A 23,056-nucleotide genomic window follows, 5' to 3' on the forward strand; every position below is an offset into this window, starting at 1 on the left:
CCCATTAACCTCAGACCTACAGCGTGATCTTTATCAGGAACACACACACACAGATCGCTCAGATCAAACCGACACATGCAGAAATCGAAACAGAGCTGGAAATTCAAACGGACACATTCATAGGGATAAACACAGACTCCATGCACACACACACACACCAAACATAGTGTGGTGCGGGGCTCTGATTGCTGACCTAGTTTGGGAGGGACCTGTCACTACTCATAGCCATCAGATGGCAAACTCACTGGTTCAGCATGGCAGACACACAAACATGCACACAAACACACATCCACAAACTCTGAACTTTGGAACACAGAGAGCAGTGCGTCATCTGTGTGAAATTAAATAGTATAGTTTTAATTTCGACATGGCTTCAAACTGTGCAGCAAGGTATACGAAACGTTACAGCTAAAAATACATAAATGTGATGGTGGTATATGTGATAAAGTGTGTGTGGACAAGCTGGGAAAACCTCTCCCGTTTCTACACTGCAAGTAAGTACAGGGTTCCAAATGTTAAATAAAGTGTGTTTCAAAAAGGTGACCCAGTTTTACCAAAACTTACTGGTGTAGAAACAATTTACACTCAGAAATTGCAAGTCAATTTCACAAATAATTGCATTAACACATTGAAATTAACCTGAATATTTTAAATGATAAACCTAAATAATAAACCTGAAATTTTTAAGTAAAACATACTCCAATAATCTTTGTTTGATTCACAACTTTGAAAAATTATTTTTACTGCAACAATACATTTCAATGGTAAACAACCGGTGAAGGTACAACTTTGTGGAAACAAGAAACCCAACTCAGACTATAAATGCTTATGCTCCTTCCAGTCTACCAGAGTACATCGATTTACCCTGATTAGCTGCTCATTCTGATTACGTTCTAAAAAAAGACAATCTAGTACCATATCTCTCCTCGCTGAGAAAACCTCAGACTGAAATCTACATTGATCCACCGATGTTTTCAGACTGTGAAAAAACTAACAATCAGGTGTTTTCAATCTTCTCTGAAATTAGCAGTGTTGGGGGTAACGCATTACAAGTAACAATCAGATTACTTTCTGATGCAACAAGTAATGCATTACAAGTAACGTACATCATGTAATCAAATTACTTTCTGATGCAACTGCAAATTATATTCTAATAACACAAATACATTTATTTACAGCCAAAAACATTACTGCAGACAAAGTATTTTCAAGAACAACCATCACATAGTTGTCACGGTAGACACATTCTCTGTCCCTTCTAGTCTCGTGTTTATGTTGTTGTATGAGTGCACGTGTGTAGTGGGCGTGAGTGTATGTCATTACCTAATCCACTCCAGCTGATCATCATTACATCACCAGCTGCAGACACTCTCACCACGCTTTATATGCTCACCGTTGTGTTCTCATCTTTGTCAGATCGTTGTTTGATGTCGTCGGTGTTGGTGTTTCTAGTCTTCGTGTTCCTGCCCAGTGTTCCCGTTGTTCGTCGTTCTGGATTTCGTCACCTTGTGGATTGTCTTCTCACCATCGTCTCATCACGGCACTTTCACTAGTCTGACCATCGAAGTCCCTGCGCCACCCACTACCATCGGCTTGTACTGTTCCAGTTTGTTTGTGACATTTACTTCCTTATTAAAAGAGTCAACTCGCGTTTGCTTCCTGTTGTCATTTGGATCATTATGACAGAACGATCTGACCAAGGAATGGAAGCAGCGAGCGCGCCTTCGCCTACTCTGGAGGAGTTCGTTCATCACAGCATTCAGAGAATGAATACACAGGAAAGGGAGATCGGCGACACGGGTCGCGCAGTACAAGCATTGGTGGCGCAGGTGTCCGAGCTCACCCAGCAGATCCAACGCCTACGTGCTCCCGCTGCGCCACCCGCACCAGCCGTTCCCCCCACACCACCAGAGAACCCCTCCCAGTCGGAGCCACGCCTACCCATCCCGGAAGCCTACTCTGGAGAACCGGCTCATTGCAGAGCGTTTTTGACCCGCTGCACCATGCACTTCGCATTGCAACCTCGCACTTTCAACACTGAAGCAGCAAAGGTAGCTTTTGTTTTGACTTTACTGACTGGGAGGGCGGCACTATGGGGAACGGCGGTGTGGGAGAACCAACATCCGTGCTGTGCCTCGTTCCTGACACTCTCCGCCGAGATGAAGCAAGTGTTCGACCGGGCCATGTCGGGAAGAGAGGCAGCCAGAGCCCTGGCTGAGTTACGGCAAGGTGAGAGATCTGTTTCCGATTTCTCTATTGAATTCCGGACCTTGGCGGCGGAGTGTGGATGGAACGAGGAGGCGCAGTGGGACATGTTCCTGCATGGGTTGGCTGACCGCGTCCAAAAGGAGATCTACGCCCTGGATCTTCCCACCACACTCAACGAACTGATCGACCTCGCGCTGCGGGTGGACGCTCGGTTGTCAAGGGTCGAGCGCCGGGCTCCGTCCACTCGCGCGCTCGTAGGATTCGAGGGTCCACGATCCAGCGGCAGGGACGTGGTCAGCCCAGTTTTCGATCATGAACCCATGCAGGTAGGTCGAGCTCGGCTTTCCCGGGAGGAGAAGGAGAGGCGGAGGTCCCAGGGCCTTTGCCTATATTGTGGAGGAGCGGGACATTTTGCTTATAACTGTCCAGTAAAAGGCCAAGCCCGATAGTAAATCTGAGGCTACTATCGGGTGGGATCTCCGCCAGGAAGCCCTCACCTACGTCTACATCTACCTCCACGCTCCTTCCGGTAAGACTAAGATGGTCAGGCCACCAGCACGACTGTAAAGCACTTCTGGACTCGGGGGCGGAAGGTAATTTTATGGATCACTCTTTTGCACAGAAATTCCTGATTCCACTCAAACCCCTCACACACAGAATCGCGGTCCATGCACTAAATGGCCAGGAACTCCCCACCATATCCTTTTCCACAGAAGATATTACCCTCATCACTTCCGGCAACCACTCTGAAACTATTTCTTTTTACATACTGGACTCACCCCTGGCACCCGTCGTCCTTGGTCACCCTTGGCTCATCCGACACAACCCCCGAGTGGACTGGCATCATAAGACTGTGCTGGAGTGGAGCAAGGAATGTCATAAGTCTTGTCTTGTGTCTGCCTGTTCGTCTGTGCCTGTTTCTCTGTTTCAGGAGGAGACTGGGGATTTGTCTAACGTGCCCGCAGAGTACCTGGACCTGAAGGAGGTGTTCAGTAAGTCTCGAGCTGCTTCTCTTCCTCCGCATCGTCCCTATGACTGTGCTATAGATTTACTGCCAGGTAAGTCTCCGCCTAAAGGCAAGTTGTATTCTCTTTCTATTCCTGAGAGAGAGGCTATGGAGAAATATATTTCTGATTCTCTAGCAACCAAGTTCATCCGCCCTTCCTCTTCTCCGGCGGGGGCGGGGTTCTTTTTTGTGGGGAAAAAGGATGGTTCTCTGCGACCTTGCATTGATTACCGAGGGCTGAACAACATCACGGTAAAGAATACTTATCCTTTGCCGTTGATGTCTTCAGCTTTCGAGAGGTTACAGGGAGCATCCATCTTCACAAAATTGGATTTGCGTAATGCTTATCATTTGGTCCGCATCAGGGAGGGGGATGAGTGGAAAACTGCGTTTAACACCCCCAGGGGGCATTTTGAATACTTGGTCATGCCGTTTGGGCTGTCCAACGCCCCAGCAGTTTTCCAGGCACTGGTCAATGACGTGTTGCGAGATATGATCGATCAGTTCATATATGTCTACCTGGACGACATATTGATTTTTTCTTCTTCTCTCCAGGAACATGTGCAACACGTCCGACGAGTGCTTCAGAGGTTGCTAGAGAATGGGCTTTTTGTCAAGGCGGAGAAATGCGATTTTCATGCACAGTCTGTTCCTTTCTTAGGGTACATCGTCTCGTCTGAGGGAATGCGGATGGATCCTGAGAAGATTAAAGCTGTGGTGGATTGGCCAAGTCCAGATTCCCGTAAGGCCCTGCAGAGGTTTCTGGGGTTTGCCAATTTTTACCGGCGTTTTATTCGCAACTTCAGCCAACTAGTCGCGCCTCTGACTGCCTTGACCTCCCCCAGAACTACGTTCAGGTGGTCAGACACAGCTGAGGCGGTGTTTGCCAAACTTAAAGACCGCTTTGTTTCGGCCCCCATCCTCGTTACCCCTGATTCTTCACGTCAGTTCGTGGTGGAGGTCGACGCGTCAGAGGTGGGAGTAGGTGCAGTGCTATCCCAACGCTCTTCCTCAGACGACAAGATGCATCCCTGCGCGTTTTTGTCTAATCGTCTGTCCCCTGCCGAACGGAATTACGACATTGGTAATAGGGAGTTGTTGGCAGTTAAGTTGGCATTGGAGGAATGGCGCCACTGGTTAGAGGGTTCGGGGGTACCCTTTATTGTCTGGACCGATCACAAGAACCTTGAATACATTAGGACCGCTAAAAGATTGAACTCCAGGCAGGCTCGGTGGGCACTTTTCTTCGGTCGTTTTGATTTTACTCTTTCATATCGTCCGGGTTCCAAGAACATCAAACCCGACGCTTTGTCTCGTATATTTGATTTTTCCGAACGCCCGTCTACTCCCGAGTGCATTTTACCCGAAACTCTATTCGTTTCCACACTCACATGGGAGGTCGAATCGAGGGTCGAGAAGGCCTTAGAAGGGGTAACGCCTCCGCCCGGTTGCCCACCGAATCGTTTATTCGTACCGGAGGGATTACGGTCGGATGTTATCCAGTGGGGTCATAGCTCCAACGTGGCTTGCCATCCAGGAGTTAATCGTACTAGTTATTTAGTCAAGCAACGGTTCTGGTGGCCACTTATGGCTCGTGACATTCACGATTTTGTTTTGGCTTGCTCGGTCTGTGCCACTCCAATCGACCCCCAGATGGGTTACTTCAGCCGCTGCCGGTTCCTTCGAGACCCTGGTCCCATATCGCTCTAGATTTTATTACCGCCCTCCCACCCTCCCAGGGTAACACAGTAGTTTTGACTGTGGTGGACCGATTCTCGAAGGCAGCCCATTTTATTCCCTTGCCCAAATTACCCTCAGCCAAGGAGACAGCGGTGACGGTCGTTGATCACGTCTTTCGGTTACATGGCCTCCCGAGAGACGTGGTTTCTGACAGGGGACCCCAGTTTGTGTCCAAATTTTGGCAAGAGTTTTGTAGGTTACTGGGGGCGACAGTTAGTCTGTCCTCTGGGTTTCATCCCCAGAGCAATGGCCAGACCGAGAGAGCCAACCAAGATTTGGAGAGGGTGTTGCGATGTTTGGTCTCCAAGAATCCTTCCTCTTGGAGTCAACAACTGTCTATGGTGGAGTACGCACACAACACGTTGCCAGTGTCAGCCATGGGCCTATCTCCGTTTGAGTGTAGCGTAGGTTACCAGCCACCTATTTTTCCCAGTCTGGAATCCGAGGTTGCGGTCCCCTCCGCTCACGCCTTCGTCCAGAGGTGTCACCGCACTTGGACTAGAGCCCGGGAGACTCTACTCCAAGTGGGGGCGCGCACCAAGGCCAAGGCCGATCGCCACAGGTCAAAGCCTCCCGTATACGTCGTTGGTCAAAAAGTGTGGCTTTCAACCAGGAATATTCCACTCCGCACCGTCTCTAATAAGCTTGCACCCAAATTTATTGGCCCATTTCCTGTCACCAAGATCATTAGTCCGGTGGCAGTCCGCCTCAAGTTACCTCCTGCGTACAGGAGGGTCCATTCCGTCTTTCATGTTTCAAAGATTAAACCCGTGTTTCATTCTCACATTAATCCGCCTGCCCCGGTTCCTCCCCCACCGCGACTCGTAGATGGGGAGACCACATATTCGGTTAACCGAATTCTGGACTCTAGGCGGAGGGGACGCGGATTTCAGTACTTGGTGGACTGGGAAGGTTACGGTCCGGAGGAGAGAAGTTGGGTACCTGCCAGAGACATCCTGGATCACTCCCTTATTGATGATTACAATCGACAGGTAAAGGAGTCTGGGAGCGCCAGGAGGCGTTCTTAGGAGGAGGGGTACTGTCACGGTAGACACATTCTCTGTCCCTTCTAGTCTCGTGTTTATGTTGTTGTATGAGTGCACGTGTGTAGTGGGCGTGAGTGTATGTCATTACCTAATCCACTCCAGCTGATCATCATTACATCACCAGCTGCAGACACTCTCACCACGCTTTAAATGCTCACCGTTGTGTTCTCATCTTTGTCAGATCGTTGTTTGATGTCGTCGGTGTTGGTGTTTCTAGTCTTCGTGTTCCTGCCCAGTGTTCCCGTTGTTCGTCGTTCTGGATTTCGTCACCTTGTGGATTGTCTTCTCACCATCGTCTCATCACGGCACTTTCACTAGTCTGACCATCGAAGTCCCTGCGCCACCCACTACCATCGGCTTGTACTGTTCCAGTTTGTTTGTGACATTTACTTCCTTATTAAAAGAGTCAACTCGCGTTTGCTTCCTGTTGTCATTTGGATCATTATGACAATAGTAGTATGAATTGTAGCTGAAATATAGCTAGTGACAGATGATTAATAAGTGATAGTGATAAGCGTTGAAATCACAAAACACCTTAGTCTCTCAAATCAAATAAATCTAAATGCAAATTTTAAATCCAAATCTTAAATCAATATCTTAAGTGTTCAATCTAAATGTAAAATATGAAATATAAATTTTAAATACAAGTACAAATCTAACTCTAATCCAAGTCTTAAAAATAATTCAAATTTAAATGCATTTTTTAAAATTGGAATCTCAAATCAAAATCATGATATGTTAAATCTAAATGTAAAATTTTAAATCTGAATCTTAAAAAATGTATTTACTGAAAAAAGTATGTCTAAAATCTAAATCTAAATGACGTTGCTCACGAGCAGACAATGTAGTTTTATTGATCATAGCTCATTTTGCTGTATTGCGTCACTTGCTCACACTGGGAGGTTATGTATTTGTGTACACACACAGAGGAGGGTCGGAGTAGGGCTCATCTCTAATATTTCAGCTTAACCTTGATAAATAAACCAACAAGACCTTTTCAATAATTAACAACCCCTCACCACAAGTCTAATCCAGTGTGACACAAACATAAACATACACACACACACTGATGCTCCAGAGCTGAAATATAAATGAGTAGCTGTAGGATTGGCAAACAAAGGCATATGCTACATGTAAGTCCACGGTAATACACTTTTTAATCTTACCGTTAACATGGTCAGCAATGCAACAAGGCGACTACTGTAAATTATCGACTGTGTGAGTATGTGCTTGGCAGAACAGGATGGTAAAGGGGAGGTTTTGGAGAGGGATTCTAATGCATTGGGTTTTTTGAACGCTTTTTTAGGGTAAAGTGCTCCCCTGGGATCTCAGTTAGCGCCCAGTGATCAAAGTTTTGACAAAAGAGCTCGGAGCGTTTGATACACTCTGATACACTCTCAGCAGGGAGAAGATCTCAGCTTCAAACAGTGCAGATCACAGGGGAAACAAGCACCAGCTAAAAGCATCACTCGCAGCCACACACACCAGGACGAAACCACAAAAATCTACATTAATACATTAATGCTTTTATTCTATATTAATACACATAAATAGTTTACATCTGTGACTTATAACAGCACAGACGCCATACATGGATATTTGGGAAGTGAAACACACAGTGCATGTGTGTTTTACATTGGTCGGGCTGATGTCTCTAGCTGCTCTTAAATGCCCTTGAGTCTCACAGGCCCATTACAGCCAATTAAGATCCACATAATCACAAGCGTGTGCAAAACCGCACAGCACCCGACGCTCTGTCTTTCTCTTTCTCATTACGGGCATATTGTAGAAATTAACAACTGCCAACATAGGTTAATTAAAAGTGATTTCCCTAGGGAACAAACAGTAACACGCACACATATTCTCTGTTTTATCGATGGATTCATCTATTGGTGGAGCAACTATGAGGTACATTTGACGGGACAGAATCCCTGCGGCTAACGCGTGTTATTATTGCACTTGGGCAATTAGCAAATGTTCCCTAAAATGTTTGTCCATTCAATTTTTTTTAAATCGTATTTTTGGGCTTTAACCTTTTTTTTAATATTTAATCATTTTAAATCAGGGCTCTCAAATTCATAATTAACCCTTACACTGTTGAAAACCACGCAACACCTTTTGTGTTTCCGGTGGCCTTTTCAAAATGACTGGCCTTTTAAAAATTGCTTGTAAATTGCTCTTAATGCTATATTATCACCAAATATTGGATGTCAACTTGTTTTCTTTCAACTAGGACAGGTTTTGTATTATATTTTTTTAAACTGATTGATTGTAGGCCTCAATGATCTGATCTTAAATTGGTCAAAAAAATTGGGAATTAGTTGTACCATTTGTGAGCAAAGTCAGTAAGTTTTAGTCCAATGCGATAAAATTAACTAACATTTTCGGGAAAAAGAAAATCCTCTCCGGATCAAAATGACCAGAACACAACATAAGGGTTAAATATGGCAGTCAACTAGCGCCATTTGAGTAGCTGCAACAAATATACATGTTTTTACCTTGAACTTTAACTATAAAAGAACAGTTATCATACAGCTTAGCACACAACCATAACAATACTGTTTTCATGGATGTGAATCAAATAAATAGATAAATAATTACATCCACTGAAAATGTTTGGGAAAGGTTGTGTGCTATAAATCCTACACAACTACAAGATAACATTAATACGGAGCCCTGCGCATGACAGGTGGATGAAAAAATAGATATTGCGGCCACGAATTAAGAATTCATTCACACGATTTATTAAAATAATTTATTAATTCATGGCCATGTTTTATTTATTCCTTCCTTCATTTTAGTTAACTTGTAGCTACATTGTTGTAATCTGTTCTCTTGTTTTAATTTAGTTAAATCATGGCCACGTTTAACTCATTTAACTAAAATGAGGGAATTAATTAAGTCATGGAAACAAATTCTTAATTGGTGACCATGATATCTTGTTATTTTCTCCCCGGATGTCATGTGTGGGTATCTGTACATTAAAACCAAAATGTAGAAAGTCAAAAATTGAATTGTAGGTCTGATTAGAGGACAAATTATTCCTCACATTTGAGGAGGGCACAAGATAAAAAAATATGTGGGCAAAATTTGGCTTGTTGGCTGATAGTTTAAGAACAGTTATAATAGAGGGTGACAAAAAAAAATAAAGAAGGAAGGGGAGATTAAGATTATTGAACATGACAAGGCTCAAAAATGTGTTACCAACTTGAACACCAAGGAAAAATATGCCTGGAATATGTGTGCTCACTACTGCACTGCAGCCCCAACATATGTTGGCTAGATAAAAAAAAATAAATAAATAACGGAGGCACACTACCTCCTTTTACGAATGCTTAATCCCATTCTGTACACACATCTATGGTTATAGATGGTGCTTCATTAAAATTTTCCAGGTGCAGACACACTGGTTTGGTAAAAAATAGCTAAACCCAAAGTAGGGAATTGACTGCACTCTCTGTTTCTTGTCATTACGATATTGGTTAACAGAACACACACACACACTTACCTATAATGTAGTAGTCTCGTAAGTTCTTGAACTCGTGGCCCCAGAGGTTGGGCGAATACTCCTGGAACTTGATGGTAAACCTCATATCGCTGTTGGGTTTGTCGCAGGTGAGCAACAGGTTGGGGGCGCCCATCACCTCACACTTGTCGGCCTGCTCTCGTGAGGACACCAGGTACAGTTTATAAAACTCATACTCAGAGGGAGAGTTTGGCCCCAAGGGATTTGTGGCAGGACACACAAGGTCCAAACGATCCCCTATTTGAGGGTAGAGTATGTAGCCCCTCTCATCTCCAAACCTGCAGAAAGAGAGAGATGAAGAGTGAGTGACAGACTATAAATAAATGTTCATCTCCATGGAAACTGAGATTGACAGTCTGATATTTGCTTGCATGTACGTGCATGTGAAACTGCTAGGCCTGTTTGATGCTGGAACTGCCCTTTTGTTCATACATTTTTTTACACAAAACGTAAATATACATGCCCTTTGGTTCTGGAGAGTGTGTGAGAGGGCATATGTATGGCTTTGCTTGCCAATGTGATGAAAATGAGTGTGTGTAGAGGTTACATTTTGTCTGCAATAGTAAAACCTGGAATCGCTTAGATTGTGGGAAGCAGCCAAGGGCTTAAAGGGAAAGTTCACCCAAAAATTAATATTTCGGTCATCATTTACTTACCCTCATTTGTTTCTTTCTAAACCTGTATGACTTTCTTCTGTTAAACAGTCACTCTTTTCAATGCAATTATAATGAATGGGGACTTCCAAGTTAAAAAAATTACTCAAAAGCACCATAAAAGTATCATAAAATAATCCATACAACTTGTGCAAGAAACAGAATTTTAGCTATTATTTAATAATCTTCCTCTTCAGCGAGATGTTAACAGCTGTGTCCGGATCATTGAGTCAATGAGTTAACAGAGAACTCGATCAGTTTAATTCCTAAATGAATCATGAATGAAGGTTTTTTTTTTTTGAGCAGACCTATTACACCCTTGTTTTGGGGGTCTACTAGAACACATTTTCATGCGTGAAATGAATGTTAAAAAACATTATTTGTCACATATTTTACATTATTGCAGCACCTCTCTTCCCAGTTTGTCTCCCTCTCAAGAGCGCAGTGTGCTCTGATTTTGGCTGGACCAGAGATTGTGATTGGTCAAACACTTTGAGTGTGCTTCTGAAAAGTCACGCCCCTTACCATCAACACAGTACTAACTCAATTCAGCCATGCCTCGGCCATTTTTTATTTTTTTACATTTTTGCCTATGACATGGTTGGGATTTATATAAATGAGGAATATTGTGGCTTGCACGATCCCAGAAGAAAACTCAAGGATACAATCTAGGTACTTCATAGAGAATTTAGAATCAGTGCTTACTGATATAGAGAATAACTCCCTTTGGGGTGGACTTTGTGCTTTGTAACTTTGCAGACCTTTTTCATATTCAAACACTAACATTACACACTAAAAGTTGCAAATGCAAAAAATCATAAGACCTCTTTAAGAAGAAAACTACAGGCTTTGGTGTTTTCTGAATGAATGGTGGTTTATGCCAAAAACTCACTGATCAACTAAATGAAAAACACCCTAAGGCTGTCTTTTTGTGCTGCTTGCATTGCCGTAATAATCATAATAAACATGCACACACTATTTTTGTTGCAACTGCTTGATGGGAATTCAGCACTCTGTGTCACTTTTTTAATGAGCCATATATGTTAAATAGTAATTTTTAAAGAGCCTGTCTCAAGATAAAGACTGTTGCAAGATGTGCTGGATGCTGCCACAAATAAAATATAAAATTAAATACAAGGCCTCTATTTAGTCCCAATATAGTTATGACTGAATTTCCCTGTAGAGTTTTTACTGAATTATGTGCAATGTCACATGAAGAAAACTCAAAAACAACAATGCTTCTTCTCTCATGAACAAACCAAAGAAGGTTTTGGAGAATGTTTAAGGCACTTTTTTATTTCGGAGTTTGACATCCTCACTTGTTTTATGTGTTCATTTTTGGGTGAACTATTCCTTTGATAAATACTACATGTCATAATGAAAATAGAAAAGGGTTTGAGAATTCATTAGCTTGGCATAAAAACAGATGATAGAAAGAGTATTTATGTGACAATATCATATCCAAATATATGAAAAGTTTTCATAAAAACAGCTTAGAGCACAGCAAACAGTTATTCAGTATTTTACAGCACATTCTCAGTCAAACCAAAGACCAAAGCTGAGACACAGCACTTAAAAGCTCCTATACCTCCATCCTCTTGAGGAAAAAAAGCTGTGGCATTTACCAGACTGACATTTTAGCTCTATTCAGAGACAGAGTCTTGTTCTGAAGTTGAAAATTTACCTCACAAGTAACCCCACTGCAGATAAAGGCATTTTGTAGGCCCCTCACTCCTCGCTCTAAGTGTATAAAGCTTGACATTTTCATCAGGCCGAGACATCCAAGCAAAACTCCAATTAACCACACCGCAGTTTGTAAGACACCATTGCACAGAGAGACAGACAGATCTAAAAAACTTTCCTAGTCAGACAGATAGTGAGGGAAAAAAAAGTTAAAATCATTTGACAGCAAAAGCACCTGATCTGTGTATCAACATACATTAACACAATGAGTTTAGGCCTCAATCAGTCATCCGTCACACCTAACACATATGACCAAGATGCAAACAAAGCCAATGTGATTTTAGCCTATTCATTAGCTACTAACATAAGGGATCAGACTGAGGGCAAAATCATATGATAATCAGATGCTTTAAATTATCAAACGAAAATTCAGAACACCACTGTTTGGAGCAAAACACAAACTAGGACTTCGGTGTTTACATTGTGCTGCTCATCGAACCAAGCAATTTAACAAAGGCTTTGAATTGTGATGACCACACCACACACACACATGCACACTCTGACCATTAAAGATGAACTGGGTTCATCAGACTGTCTGTATGTTTAGTTATTTATAGAGACTTGTTTAATCCTTTTGTCTGCGTGATATATTTACCTAATTGAGTGCGGTAGAAAACACAGGGGGGCAATCTGGCATTCTTTACTGGTTAAACTAGATTGCGATTGGTTAGTGAACTCACCCCACATTGTTTAGATAAAGGTTAGAGGTGGTTAGCCTGATTACGTAGGTGTTGTGGGTTTCTGTGCTGGTTTGAATCCCAGGGCTCCTTTACACTTGCACTGCAGAGGTCGAGTGACTTTGGGCCGCCCTTGGGTTTCTTGAATCCAGACTCTGTTTTCCCCCTTTCACTTATCAACAAACCTCCACTTCACTCACACCAACACAACATTTACCCATGAACCCATGTCGGGCTTCCCAAAGTTTGTTTTCAGCAAGATAATCCGACAGAATGAAAAGGAAGTGAAAATCATAATAATTCGCTATATAAATGCCTCATTCATCCATAATAATTCCAAATTCATGCATAATATTTCTGAATGTCTTATGTTATTTGAGAAAAGCAGGTGGGGACTTTCATTGTATATAACCATCAAAATAGATTTCTGGCTGCTGCAAACCGCCGTCAGTGTTAAAAGGGTCATAGAGAGGGTAGAACATGATCGTGAAATACTACATTATGACTGTTTTGGGACATTCTATGTAGTCCAAAAGTGTAGAGTATGGCCCCTTTAATTTCGCAACAGAGGACAACGGCGCATTTCATCTAACGCTCATTTTATCTTTCATCTTGTTTTCCTTACGCTCAAGCAAATGGATACGTTAACCTCAAATCCTGCCAGCCTGCAGATCCCAACTGTTCCGTGTAAACGGAAGACATTTCTATCAGAGAGCTGTCAGACCCCTGCTGAGGCATACGAAGCACGGCGACCATTACCAAGACCACCCCAGAATAGCAAAAGGACAAAAATCAAATCTTAGCATAATACAATATACTGATGGAGGCAAATGTAACATGCTACATCTGTTTCTGACTACACTACACTGATTTTTCAAAGGCTTTTGAGCATGTCAAAATTTCTCTGTGATGCGATCACCAGTTGACGAGCTAAATGCATTTCTCTTTCCTTTTCACTGGAAAAAAAAAAGCTTTGCTTATTGAAGAAATTGACAGTTATTGTCTGTTCATGGTTCAAGTGAATTGCAGAAATATTGTGCGTTCTTTGCAGTGATTATCAGACCTGACAAAGTGAAATTTTCTTTCGGGTTGGTGATTTTTGCAAATATATTTATTCATGGAAAAGGTGATTTTTAGTTAAAATTTTAGTCGAATCAAACCTTTTTTTGCACTGAAGTGAACAGACAATCAAAGTGAGAAATGTCTACATGCCTATTTGAAACACTCCTTCTGTGAATTCCATGAACTCTGATTTTAATACACCGCCATCTGAAAACTGATCTTTTTATGTATGAAAGATGCGGCATGAAATGACGATGTTTATCTTCATTTACATGGAAATTTAAGAAAATCCCATTCTTACATGGGAAAAATGACACTTCAGACTAGAAATAAACCCTCTCAAATCAGTGATTAAGTACTTTAAAGTTAATGGATCAGGTTTATACTTATTATCGATTCGTCACTGCAGAATCACAAGTATAAAAGCTCCCTGTTGCCACACTAAAGCAACAGAAGGCTGATTGAGCTAAAACTCAAACAAATACAAGAAGTGAACCACCGATTACACTTCACCTCACTGCAGCAATGTGGAAAATTACCTCTATTTTGAGTTTATATAATGACACTATTTTATTATAATTTTTTGTAATTGCACAAAACTAGGGATATTTCCCTTCCCCATATCCTCTAAAAATGTGTTTGTGTGCACGTAGATCCCCTGAAGTTACAAACCCACATTGTCTTTAAAAGTAAAACTTATAAATAATGCAGTAAATAATAGAGTAAACTTTTTTTTCAGCGATTTAAAAACGCAGAATGTTTTCTTTTAGGGTTAGGATTAGTCCATACCAAGTCCATACTGATTTGAGGTAAAATTGTGCAAATGTGTTTATATTTAAATACGGTGCTACGCTGAACTAAGAGTACACTTTTATCAGTAGCTTCAGCAAAGCGTAAGAGCAAAATATTTAATAATCGAACATAACGAGTGGCAATTTGTATAATTTATTCATAAAATGACCATTCTGTGTTAATCTGATTCCATGTGAGTCTAGACTGCAGTAACTCGTATTGAGCTTTGATTAAAAACAAAAAAGTATGCATGCAGTCATTTAAAAGCGTGTATGTGTATGTGTGTGTGTGTGTCGAGTTTATGGTCGTCAAGACCTGCTGAGGGCACCCAGATTATCTTAAGGGCTCGGAGAGTGTTGTTTCATGTTCTTATCAGTGCTATTTAATTAGCTAAGGGCTGGAGATAGCTTACACATTCCTGAACTCTGATGGACTGAAACTCACTTACCACGTGGCTGAGAACCACATGCCACAAACGTAAAGTGACTCACATATGCAAACACAAAAAGCCTAAAACTATGGATGCAAAGATATGGAACTTCTGGGTGTGATAACGGTAAACTATAATCAACAGCTTGCTGTGGCCGATGCGATAACCGATATTTCACTTTTCGAGTTTTAACCCATTCAACTGTAGCAGCTACCTAATTAAAAACCGGTGTCATTTGAAAGCTTCTGATCTAGATAAATCTTAAACACTGCTTTTTAATGTGCTACATATGTTATGTTTCACAATTGATAAAATAATGTATAATCACAGGAATCTGTAAAATATCATACAGATAGTTACGCATCATACTGTTGGAAAGGTCTTACTTAGCAGAACACAAGTATACACTTACAATAGTAAGGATTTGTATACTAGCGTTTTTGAACAGTTTCACATGCTCACCAAGGCTGCATTTATTTGATCTAAAATACAATAAAACAGTAATAGTGAAATTATTGATTTAAAATAACTGCTTTCGATATTTTTGTAGAAACCTTGATACATTCTTTGATGAAAAGAAAGCAACAGCATTAGGGTGAAACAGAATCTTTTTGTAACAATGCAAAAGTATTTAGTCACTTTTGGTCAATTGAATGTTGCTGAATAAAATCTTACTGACTCCAAACTTTTGAACAGTTGTCATGAGGGTGCAGATAAACGAACCCAAAATGGTAAATGGACTGCATTTATATAGCGCTTTCACAGACCCAATGGCCACCAAAGCGCTCTACAATTTGCCTCAAATTCACCCATTCACTCACTCATACACCGACGGCGGTGTCAGCCATACAAGGCGCCCTCCAACTCGTCGGGAGCAGCTGGGGTTAGGTGTCTTGCTCATGGACACCTCGACACTTGGTCAGGTGGAACCGGGGATTGAACCACCAACCTTCCGAGTTTGTAGACAACCTACATGAACCACTGAGAAAACAAAACCCACGAGGGGGCAAAACAAGACTAGAGGCAACAAGCAAGACTAAGAATAGAAAATAACTAAAGACTAAATACTGACTTGAAGACTAGAACAAAAGAAACAAATAGCTACACAAACTCACAATACTTCTCACAAGATTCAGACAAAGTACTCACAAAGAGTTACACGCATTAGTTGACAATGTACCGACACAGGACAGAAAACACAAGGGGATTAAATAGGGAGACACTAATGACAAGAACAGGTGAAACTGACTAGACAATAATGACAAGACGAGGATAACAAGGGGGCGGGGTATCAAACGAGACAACACAAGCACATGGCCCAAACAACAGGCCATGTGCTTGTACACAAAACATGAGTCTGCCATGATCCTGCCACAAGACTAGAGAAATCAAAGATATGATGGCAGAATCATGACAACAGTGGTGTAAATGAAAGCCCTCAGATGCACATGTAAAGAGTGTTGACACAGGATGGGTCTTTGTGATTAAAAATAGCAAGTAGACTGTGTTCAACAAAATAGTATCAAATAGAGGTCACAAGACCCCTTTTTTATAAAACTGAACTACTTTTCACTGATGCACATTACAAAAAAGCATGGTGCAATACTGAAAATAATAATGTAATATATATTATAGCTTATTGGCAAATAATATGATCGGCCAACAACATTTTGGGCACCGCTACACAAAGCATATCTGGGTGGTCTTCTGTTGTGGTCAGGTTGAGGAGCTCAAGGGAGCTGGTGGGCCCAGAGGCCGCTGACTCCTCAGCCCAACAAGAAAAGACTCATCAAGCTCCAAACACTCCGATGATTAAAAATGAACGTCACTAAAAATAACCTTCCCTTTGTTTGGAAGGGAGGGAGGGGAGGGCACAGGGAGAGAGGATAACTCCCAACTCACTTTTCATCTGTTCTCGCGCTTTCTCTCAACTCTCCGTTTTCATGTTCGAAACCGAGCCATGGGGGAATTAACCAAATCGGATTCTTTTTAAAGATTATGGATAAAATGTTCAGCGACCTGTTTAGTATACACACATCTTTTCAGAGTGGAGGTGTGTGGGTCCAACATTTTCACACATTTGACCAATTTAAATCCATTCCGTAAAATTCCACAGAGGAAGTCTGAAGATTAATTTTGGGTCTATAATGAGACATGTTAACCATGTTAACACGATGACCATGATGCATTAGTCTATAAAAACAAATGCATGTTCTCATCGAGGTCGGTTTACTTTTCTTAAATGTGTTTCTTGACAATCTATTGTTCATGATTCACATATAAGGCCTGCCAATTACCTACATTTTTCCTTCAGAAGCAATAAATGCTCATCCGACCTTCATGAGGATGGCAAACCAGGTAGAAAAATAGAGAGAGAGGAGGAGGAATGAGTTTTTCCAATAAATTGAATAACATCAGAACCCCAATCCTGTGTATCCTCAATCCATGCATGACATACAGCGAAAGTGAACAACAGCGAAAGAAACAACTGTCGTCATCCTAAACGTTGTTTTACAAGGGGTGCTGATGTTAACAGATGTACAGTATAGTGCAATCCTTGTGTCTGTAGTCCACCGTAATACCACCCTCACCCCCCTTGGTTCAGAACAATCATCAGGGTAATCTTAAAACTGTAATTACGCTTTCCACACACAGCACAGTATCATGCCAGGGCTTTGAAGGCATGCCAGAGACGCACCTTTGAAACCGAAAATTAAATATGAGTGAAACAAGAGAGAGGGAGGTTTTCATCGTGAAGATAGCAGGTCCAGCTAAATAACACTGAAACTGAGTGCTCAAAAAGTCAAACTATGAAGTTTCAAGGTTTGCTGGTACTGTATAAATCAAAGGCCTTGATGAGAACCATAGATGGGGAAAATAAATTAATAATAAAATAAGTAATGTAAACAGAGAATTCTGCTTAAATCTCGTTTGTCACATGTTTATCCTGCGAAAATGATTCAAGGACTGTTATACGTCTATAGAGTTTCACAAAAGATCAAGGTCTCCAACTCAGCCTGATCACATTAACATAATTGTAGGTTTCCTACATAACGTTTACATATTTTTTGTTAGGATATAGACTGAAAGGTATAATATGTATGTACTGACAGCATCTAAAACATACAAGTATTTACATACGCACAGCTTTAGAAACATAAAAATCTGAACACTTTCAATTACATTTATATTACAAATGTATTTGTATAGTTACAGTTGTAATCTAAATTATTCAGTAATAGAAATAGCTCCCCAGCAAGCAATAGCCGTCATTTCACCGTCTAGGTTAACTAATAGACCCGATATAGTCCGGCTATGAGTAACCCACATCTAGCCAAAATAACCTTGAATTTGGTTATTACCAAAATAACTTGCGAGATGTATGATATTCCATCATGTAAGCAAAGACAACAGTGATTACAAGGTGTTTGGTTTCATTTCATTTGGTGTTTCATTTCATTTAATCTAATTGATGACTAGTCTAGTCTTGGGATATGGTTAGACGTCTAATACACTTTCCCAAATGTTGCCTTGTTTTAGCCTAGACATCAGGGCTGTGTTTGGATGGCTATTAGATGTCTTTTAAACGCAAAATTGTTTGCTGGGTCAACACAACAAATGTTTCAAGTGGTTTTCCCAAATTTAACTGGAAATGCAACTTTTAATGACTTCTGCAGTCTCAGAATTATTGAACCCCCTGAATAGAATCCCTCACAACAGCACACATCTGCAAAACAGTTGTTGTCTCAAGCACATCTGATGCAATTAATCAAGGGCTTCATTAGTTGCACCAGGTGTGCTTGAGCTAGAACACATGAAATTAATGAACTGGCTCGGCTTGTTGAGTGTCACGTTTGACTGCATGTTAGAAATATGGCTAAGTCAAAAGAATGGTCCAAAAAGTTAAGAGAAGATATCATCACTCTTCACAAACAAGGAACAGGATACAAAAAGATAGTGAAGGCAGTAAATGTTCCTAGAGACACCGTTGGAAGCATAGTTAGCAGGTTCAAAGTAAAAGGAATAGTGGATACACTACCTGGACGGGGCAGAAAAAGGAAGCTATAAACGGCTGCAACCAGATTTCTGAGAAGGCAGGTTCAGAAAAACCCTTGGGTGACTGCAAAAGACCTGCAGCAAGACTTGGTGGCAACAGGCACTGATGTTTCAGCTTGCACAGTAAGGCGCATACTAAACGCATGCAGTTTCCAGGCCAGAACTCCAAGACGTACACCACCACTACTGACCCTAAGTGCTCAAAATCATATAAATAAGCCACAGAAGTTTTGGGATTCTGTTCTGTCCATGAAACAAAACTGGAACTTTTCGGCCCTATGGCTCAGCGGTATGTCTGGAGGAAGAAGAATGAAGCATATGCTGAAAAGAACACTCTGCCTACAGTTAAGCATGACAGTGGCTCTGTGATGCTCTGGGGCTGCTTTGCATCCTCTGGCACTGGAAACCTGCAGTGTGTTGAAGGCAAGATGGATTAATTGAAGTATCAGGAAATCCTAGGAGAAAACGTCATGCCATCACTGAGGAAGATGAAGCTTGAGCGTCATTGGACCTTTCAACAGGACAATGATCCCAAGCATACCTCAAATTCCACCAAGGCTTGGTTGCAGAAGAGGTCCTGGAAGATTCTACAGTGGCATCCCAGTCACCTGACTTGAACCCTATATAAAATCTCTGGTGGGATATGAAGAAGGCGGTTGCAGCACGCAAACCCCATAATATTACTGAACTGGAGGCCATTGCTCACGAGGAATGGGCTAAGATTTCTCAGAAACGCTGCCAGAAACTGGTGTCTGGTTATACATCTCATTTTCAGGAGGTCATAACAGCAAAAGGGTGTTCTACTAAGTCCTAAAGATGCTTGCCATGAAGGGGTTGAATAATTTTGAGACGGCAGAAGCCATTCGAAGTTTCATTTTCATTCATTTGGGGAAATTACATTAGGGGAATCCACTTGAAACACTTGATGTGTTGAGCTATTTCAACTACTTTTGTTCTCTTACGAGAGTATCTCTCGTACTGCGTAATAGCTTACGCTAGGGGAAAAACTCTTTTCCACGAGATATTGAAGCCAAAAATTATCCTTAATTTTTTTATTAATGTAAAACGCTTTGCAGCAGCAAGCAGACATAGGCGAAACAGCTCGCGCGCCTATTGGTTGCTCTGCAGCAAATGCAGCAGCGTATCGAGAGAGACTCTGCGTGACGTAATGACCAATGGGGGCAATTCGCGCCCATATCGTCACGTCCCGCCAGAAGGGGCGTGGTCTCACCCTATAAATATGCTCGTTAGGCTGGTACAAGCTGATTTTTATCTCTTCAGCGACGCACACGCATCGCTGGATCCGGAGTGAGAAGCCGCGCCGTCGAAGCAAGCCTTTCAGCGGTACGAGCTCTGGAGTCGCTGGCCTCGCCGCCTTCAACGCTTTCCGGCGTTCTATATCCTTTTATACTCTGTGTGTATTTACTCTGTTGAGAGTGTTTGCTCGCTTACTTGACACTCACACTTCTCTCACAAAAGAGCTGCGTCTTTTTAAAGATGCCTTCCTGTGGCTCGTGCCGCGCCCCGCTCAGCGATGGAGACCGGCACGTCATCTGTGTTTCCTGCCTGGGTGAGGATCACGCGGCTCTCGCGCTCGCTGACGGCGGATGCCCTCATTGCGAGCTTTTGCCTATGGTGACTCTGAGGACTCGCCTGGCATCATTCTCCAAGCCTTCACCACAGCCCGCCGTGGTGCCGCGCCGCAAGAAGCGCCGCGCTGCAAGAAGCGCCGCGCCCAGCGCGCTCCCGAGCTTTCTCCAGCCCGCCAAAGCTCGCCGGTTCGCCCGCCAGCTTCGCCGGCTTCGCTCGAGCCGCTCACTGACGGACAACGGCTGCCGCGTCCGTCCACGAGTTCGACGAACCCACCGAGGCGTGTTCTCTTCTGGCATCCGATAGCGAGGATTGGGCGAGCTCTGTGGACCTCCCCTCCGCTAGCGTTTCTGAAAATGTCATTATTGCAGCAATGAGCCTGTTGTATAACATGCACACCTGCATACAAACGGCGACACACACAAAACTGTGATGACGCTCTCTTATCTGCTTGCAGTGTAGTTCTCCCTGTGGCCCAGTGGCGGAACCTGAAGCTTTCACGCGAGAGACCCGTGTTCGATCCCGGCTCTCGCAGCAGATAAAAATTTAGTCTCGCCGCGGCCAGACTTCCACCGAAACTTTTCGCTCATTCAGTTCCAGAAAATGCGACTGTTCCAGTGTATTTTGCCGTAAACAAGCTGGTACCACGGCCCGCTTGCCTGCACATAAAGGCCGTTTCCATGGCGACCCAGAAAAATCATGTAATCTTTGTATTTCTGGTTTTCCGGCCACAGCCGATGGTGTTATAAGTGTAATAAAATGCTCACAGCCCAGTGTTCATTTCTACACACAAACACAGCCCGCCACGGTACAGGGCTCGCACAAATGAAATCGACGCATGTCAATTGTGCATTAAATGTAGTGAATGTGCCCACAACCCAGTGCCCACAAACACTACCACAGTTTCTGTAAAACGAAACCAACACAAGTCTTCCTAGCCTCCTAGGAAATCGACGGTGTTTCAGTCTCGCCGTGGCCAGACTTCCACTGAAATTTTCGCTCGTTCAGTTCCAGAAAATGTGACTGTTCCAGTGTATTTTGCAGTAAGCAAGCCAGTACCATGCCCGCTTGCCTGCACACAAATGCTGTTCCCACGGCGACCCAGATAAATCACATAAATGGTGTATTTTCTGGTATTCCGGCCACAGCCGATGGTGTTATGAGTGTATTGAAAATGCCTACAACCCAGGGCTCATTTCTACACACAAACACAGCCCGCAAAAATGCAGGGCTCGCACAAACAATCCGGCCACGGCCGATGGTGTTATGAGTGTTGTAAGAATGCCCACCCAGTGCCCATTCCCACACCCAGACACAGCCCGCCACGGTGCAGGGCTAGCACAGATAAAATCGACTCAGGTCGATTGTGCAAACAATGTAGTAAACGCGCCCATGTCACCATGCCCGCTCACACTACATGCTGCGTGTCCCTTGGTTTCTGTAAAAACGAAACCAACACACATTCAGTCGGCCATGACCGACAATGTTTTCAGTGTAATAAATGTGCCCGCAGCCCTGCGCCCACATTTTCTCACAGACACGCCGATTCCCACGGGATCTCCCCCGCTCGCTTTTTCTGCACAATCTGCCATAAAAAAGCTGAGCGCGGCCAGGCCGCCCGCTGTGATCAGCGCGCCCCCCGCCTCGAACGCTGTAAACACGGTGTTGTGTTCCCAGTATGCCCGGGCTCTCGAGCTGCCGTTTTGTCGCGGCCGGAGCCCGGATTTCATTCTACCTCTAGCTATTCACGCAGATGCGTGGTCAAAGCTTCCCGGGGTATCAGAATGGGTGCTGAACACTATAAAGAGAGGCTATTCGCTACAATTCGCTCGACGCCCGTGCCGTTATACGCCGCGTGTCGAAACTACGGTGAAAAACGAAGTGTCTCATCTACTTCGTGCCGAGATAGCGAAACTACTGAGCAAAGGGGCTATAGAACCTTTACCTCAGGCTCAGAGCGAAGGGGGCCTATACAGCAGATATTTTCTGGTACCGAAAAAGGATGGGGGTCTCAGACCCATTTTAGATCTACGACAGCTGAACAGAGTGCTTGTGAAATGCCAGTTCAGAATGCTTACGACCAGGAAAATCCTCGCGCAAGTGCGCCACGGGGACTGGTTTATGTCGATAGATCTGAAAGACGCCTATTTCCAAATACAAATAACGTCCCATCACAGGCGATTCTTGAGATTCGCCTTCGAGGCCCAGGCATATCAATACACAGTCCTGCCGTTCGGCCTGTCCCTAGCACCTCGTACATTTACGAAGTGCATGGACGCGGCGCTCGCACCCCTGAGACTTCAGGGCATGCGAGTCCTGAACTACTTGGACGATTGGCTGATTCTAGCTCGATCACGATCGGAGCTCATAGAACACAGGGCCGCATTACTCGAGCACCTCGAGGAGCTGGGCCTCACAGTCAATTGGGCGAAGAGCTCACTGTCTCCCAGTCAGAAAATTTCCTTTCTGGGAACCGTGTTGGACTCGCTGTCCATGACAGCACGCCTGTCACCAGAGCGCGGGCTTA

General features: G+C 43.1%; 1 protein-coding gene across 2 annotated transcripts in view; it reads right to left on the reverse strand.

The window, feature by feature from the left end:
* Positions 1–23,056, reverse strand: part of efnb3a (ephrin-B3a) — a 62,413-nt gene that overhangs the window by 27,915 nt on the left and 11,442 nt on the right. For both annotated transcript variants that reach the window (XM_056247825.1, XM_056247824.1), the window contains exon 2: positions 9,509–9,804. In XM_056247825.1, coding sequence (XP_056103800.1) covers positions 9,509–9,804 — 296 coding nt within the window. The remainder of the gene's footprint in view (positions 1–9,508; positions 9,805–23,056) is intronic.

The sequence above is a fragment of the Rhinichthys klamathensis genome, unplaced genomic scaffold (genome assembly GCF_029890125.1).
Source record: "Rhinichthys klamathensis goyatoka isolate OS25496 unplaced genomic scaffold, OSU_Roscu_1.1 h1tg000050l_1, whole genome shotgun sequence".
Lineage (NCBI taxonomy): Eukaryota > Metazoa > Chordata > Actinopteri > Cypriniformes > Leuciscidae > Rhinichthys > Rhinichthys klamathensis.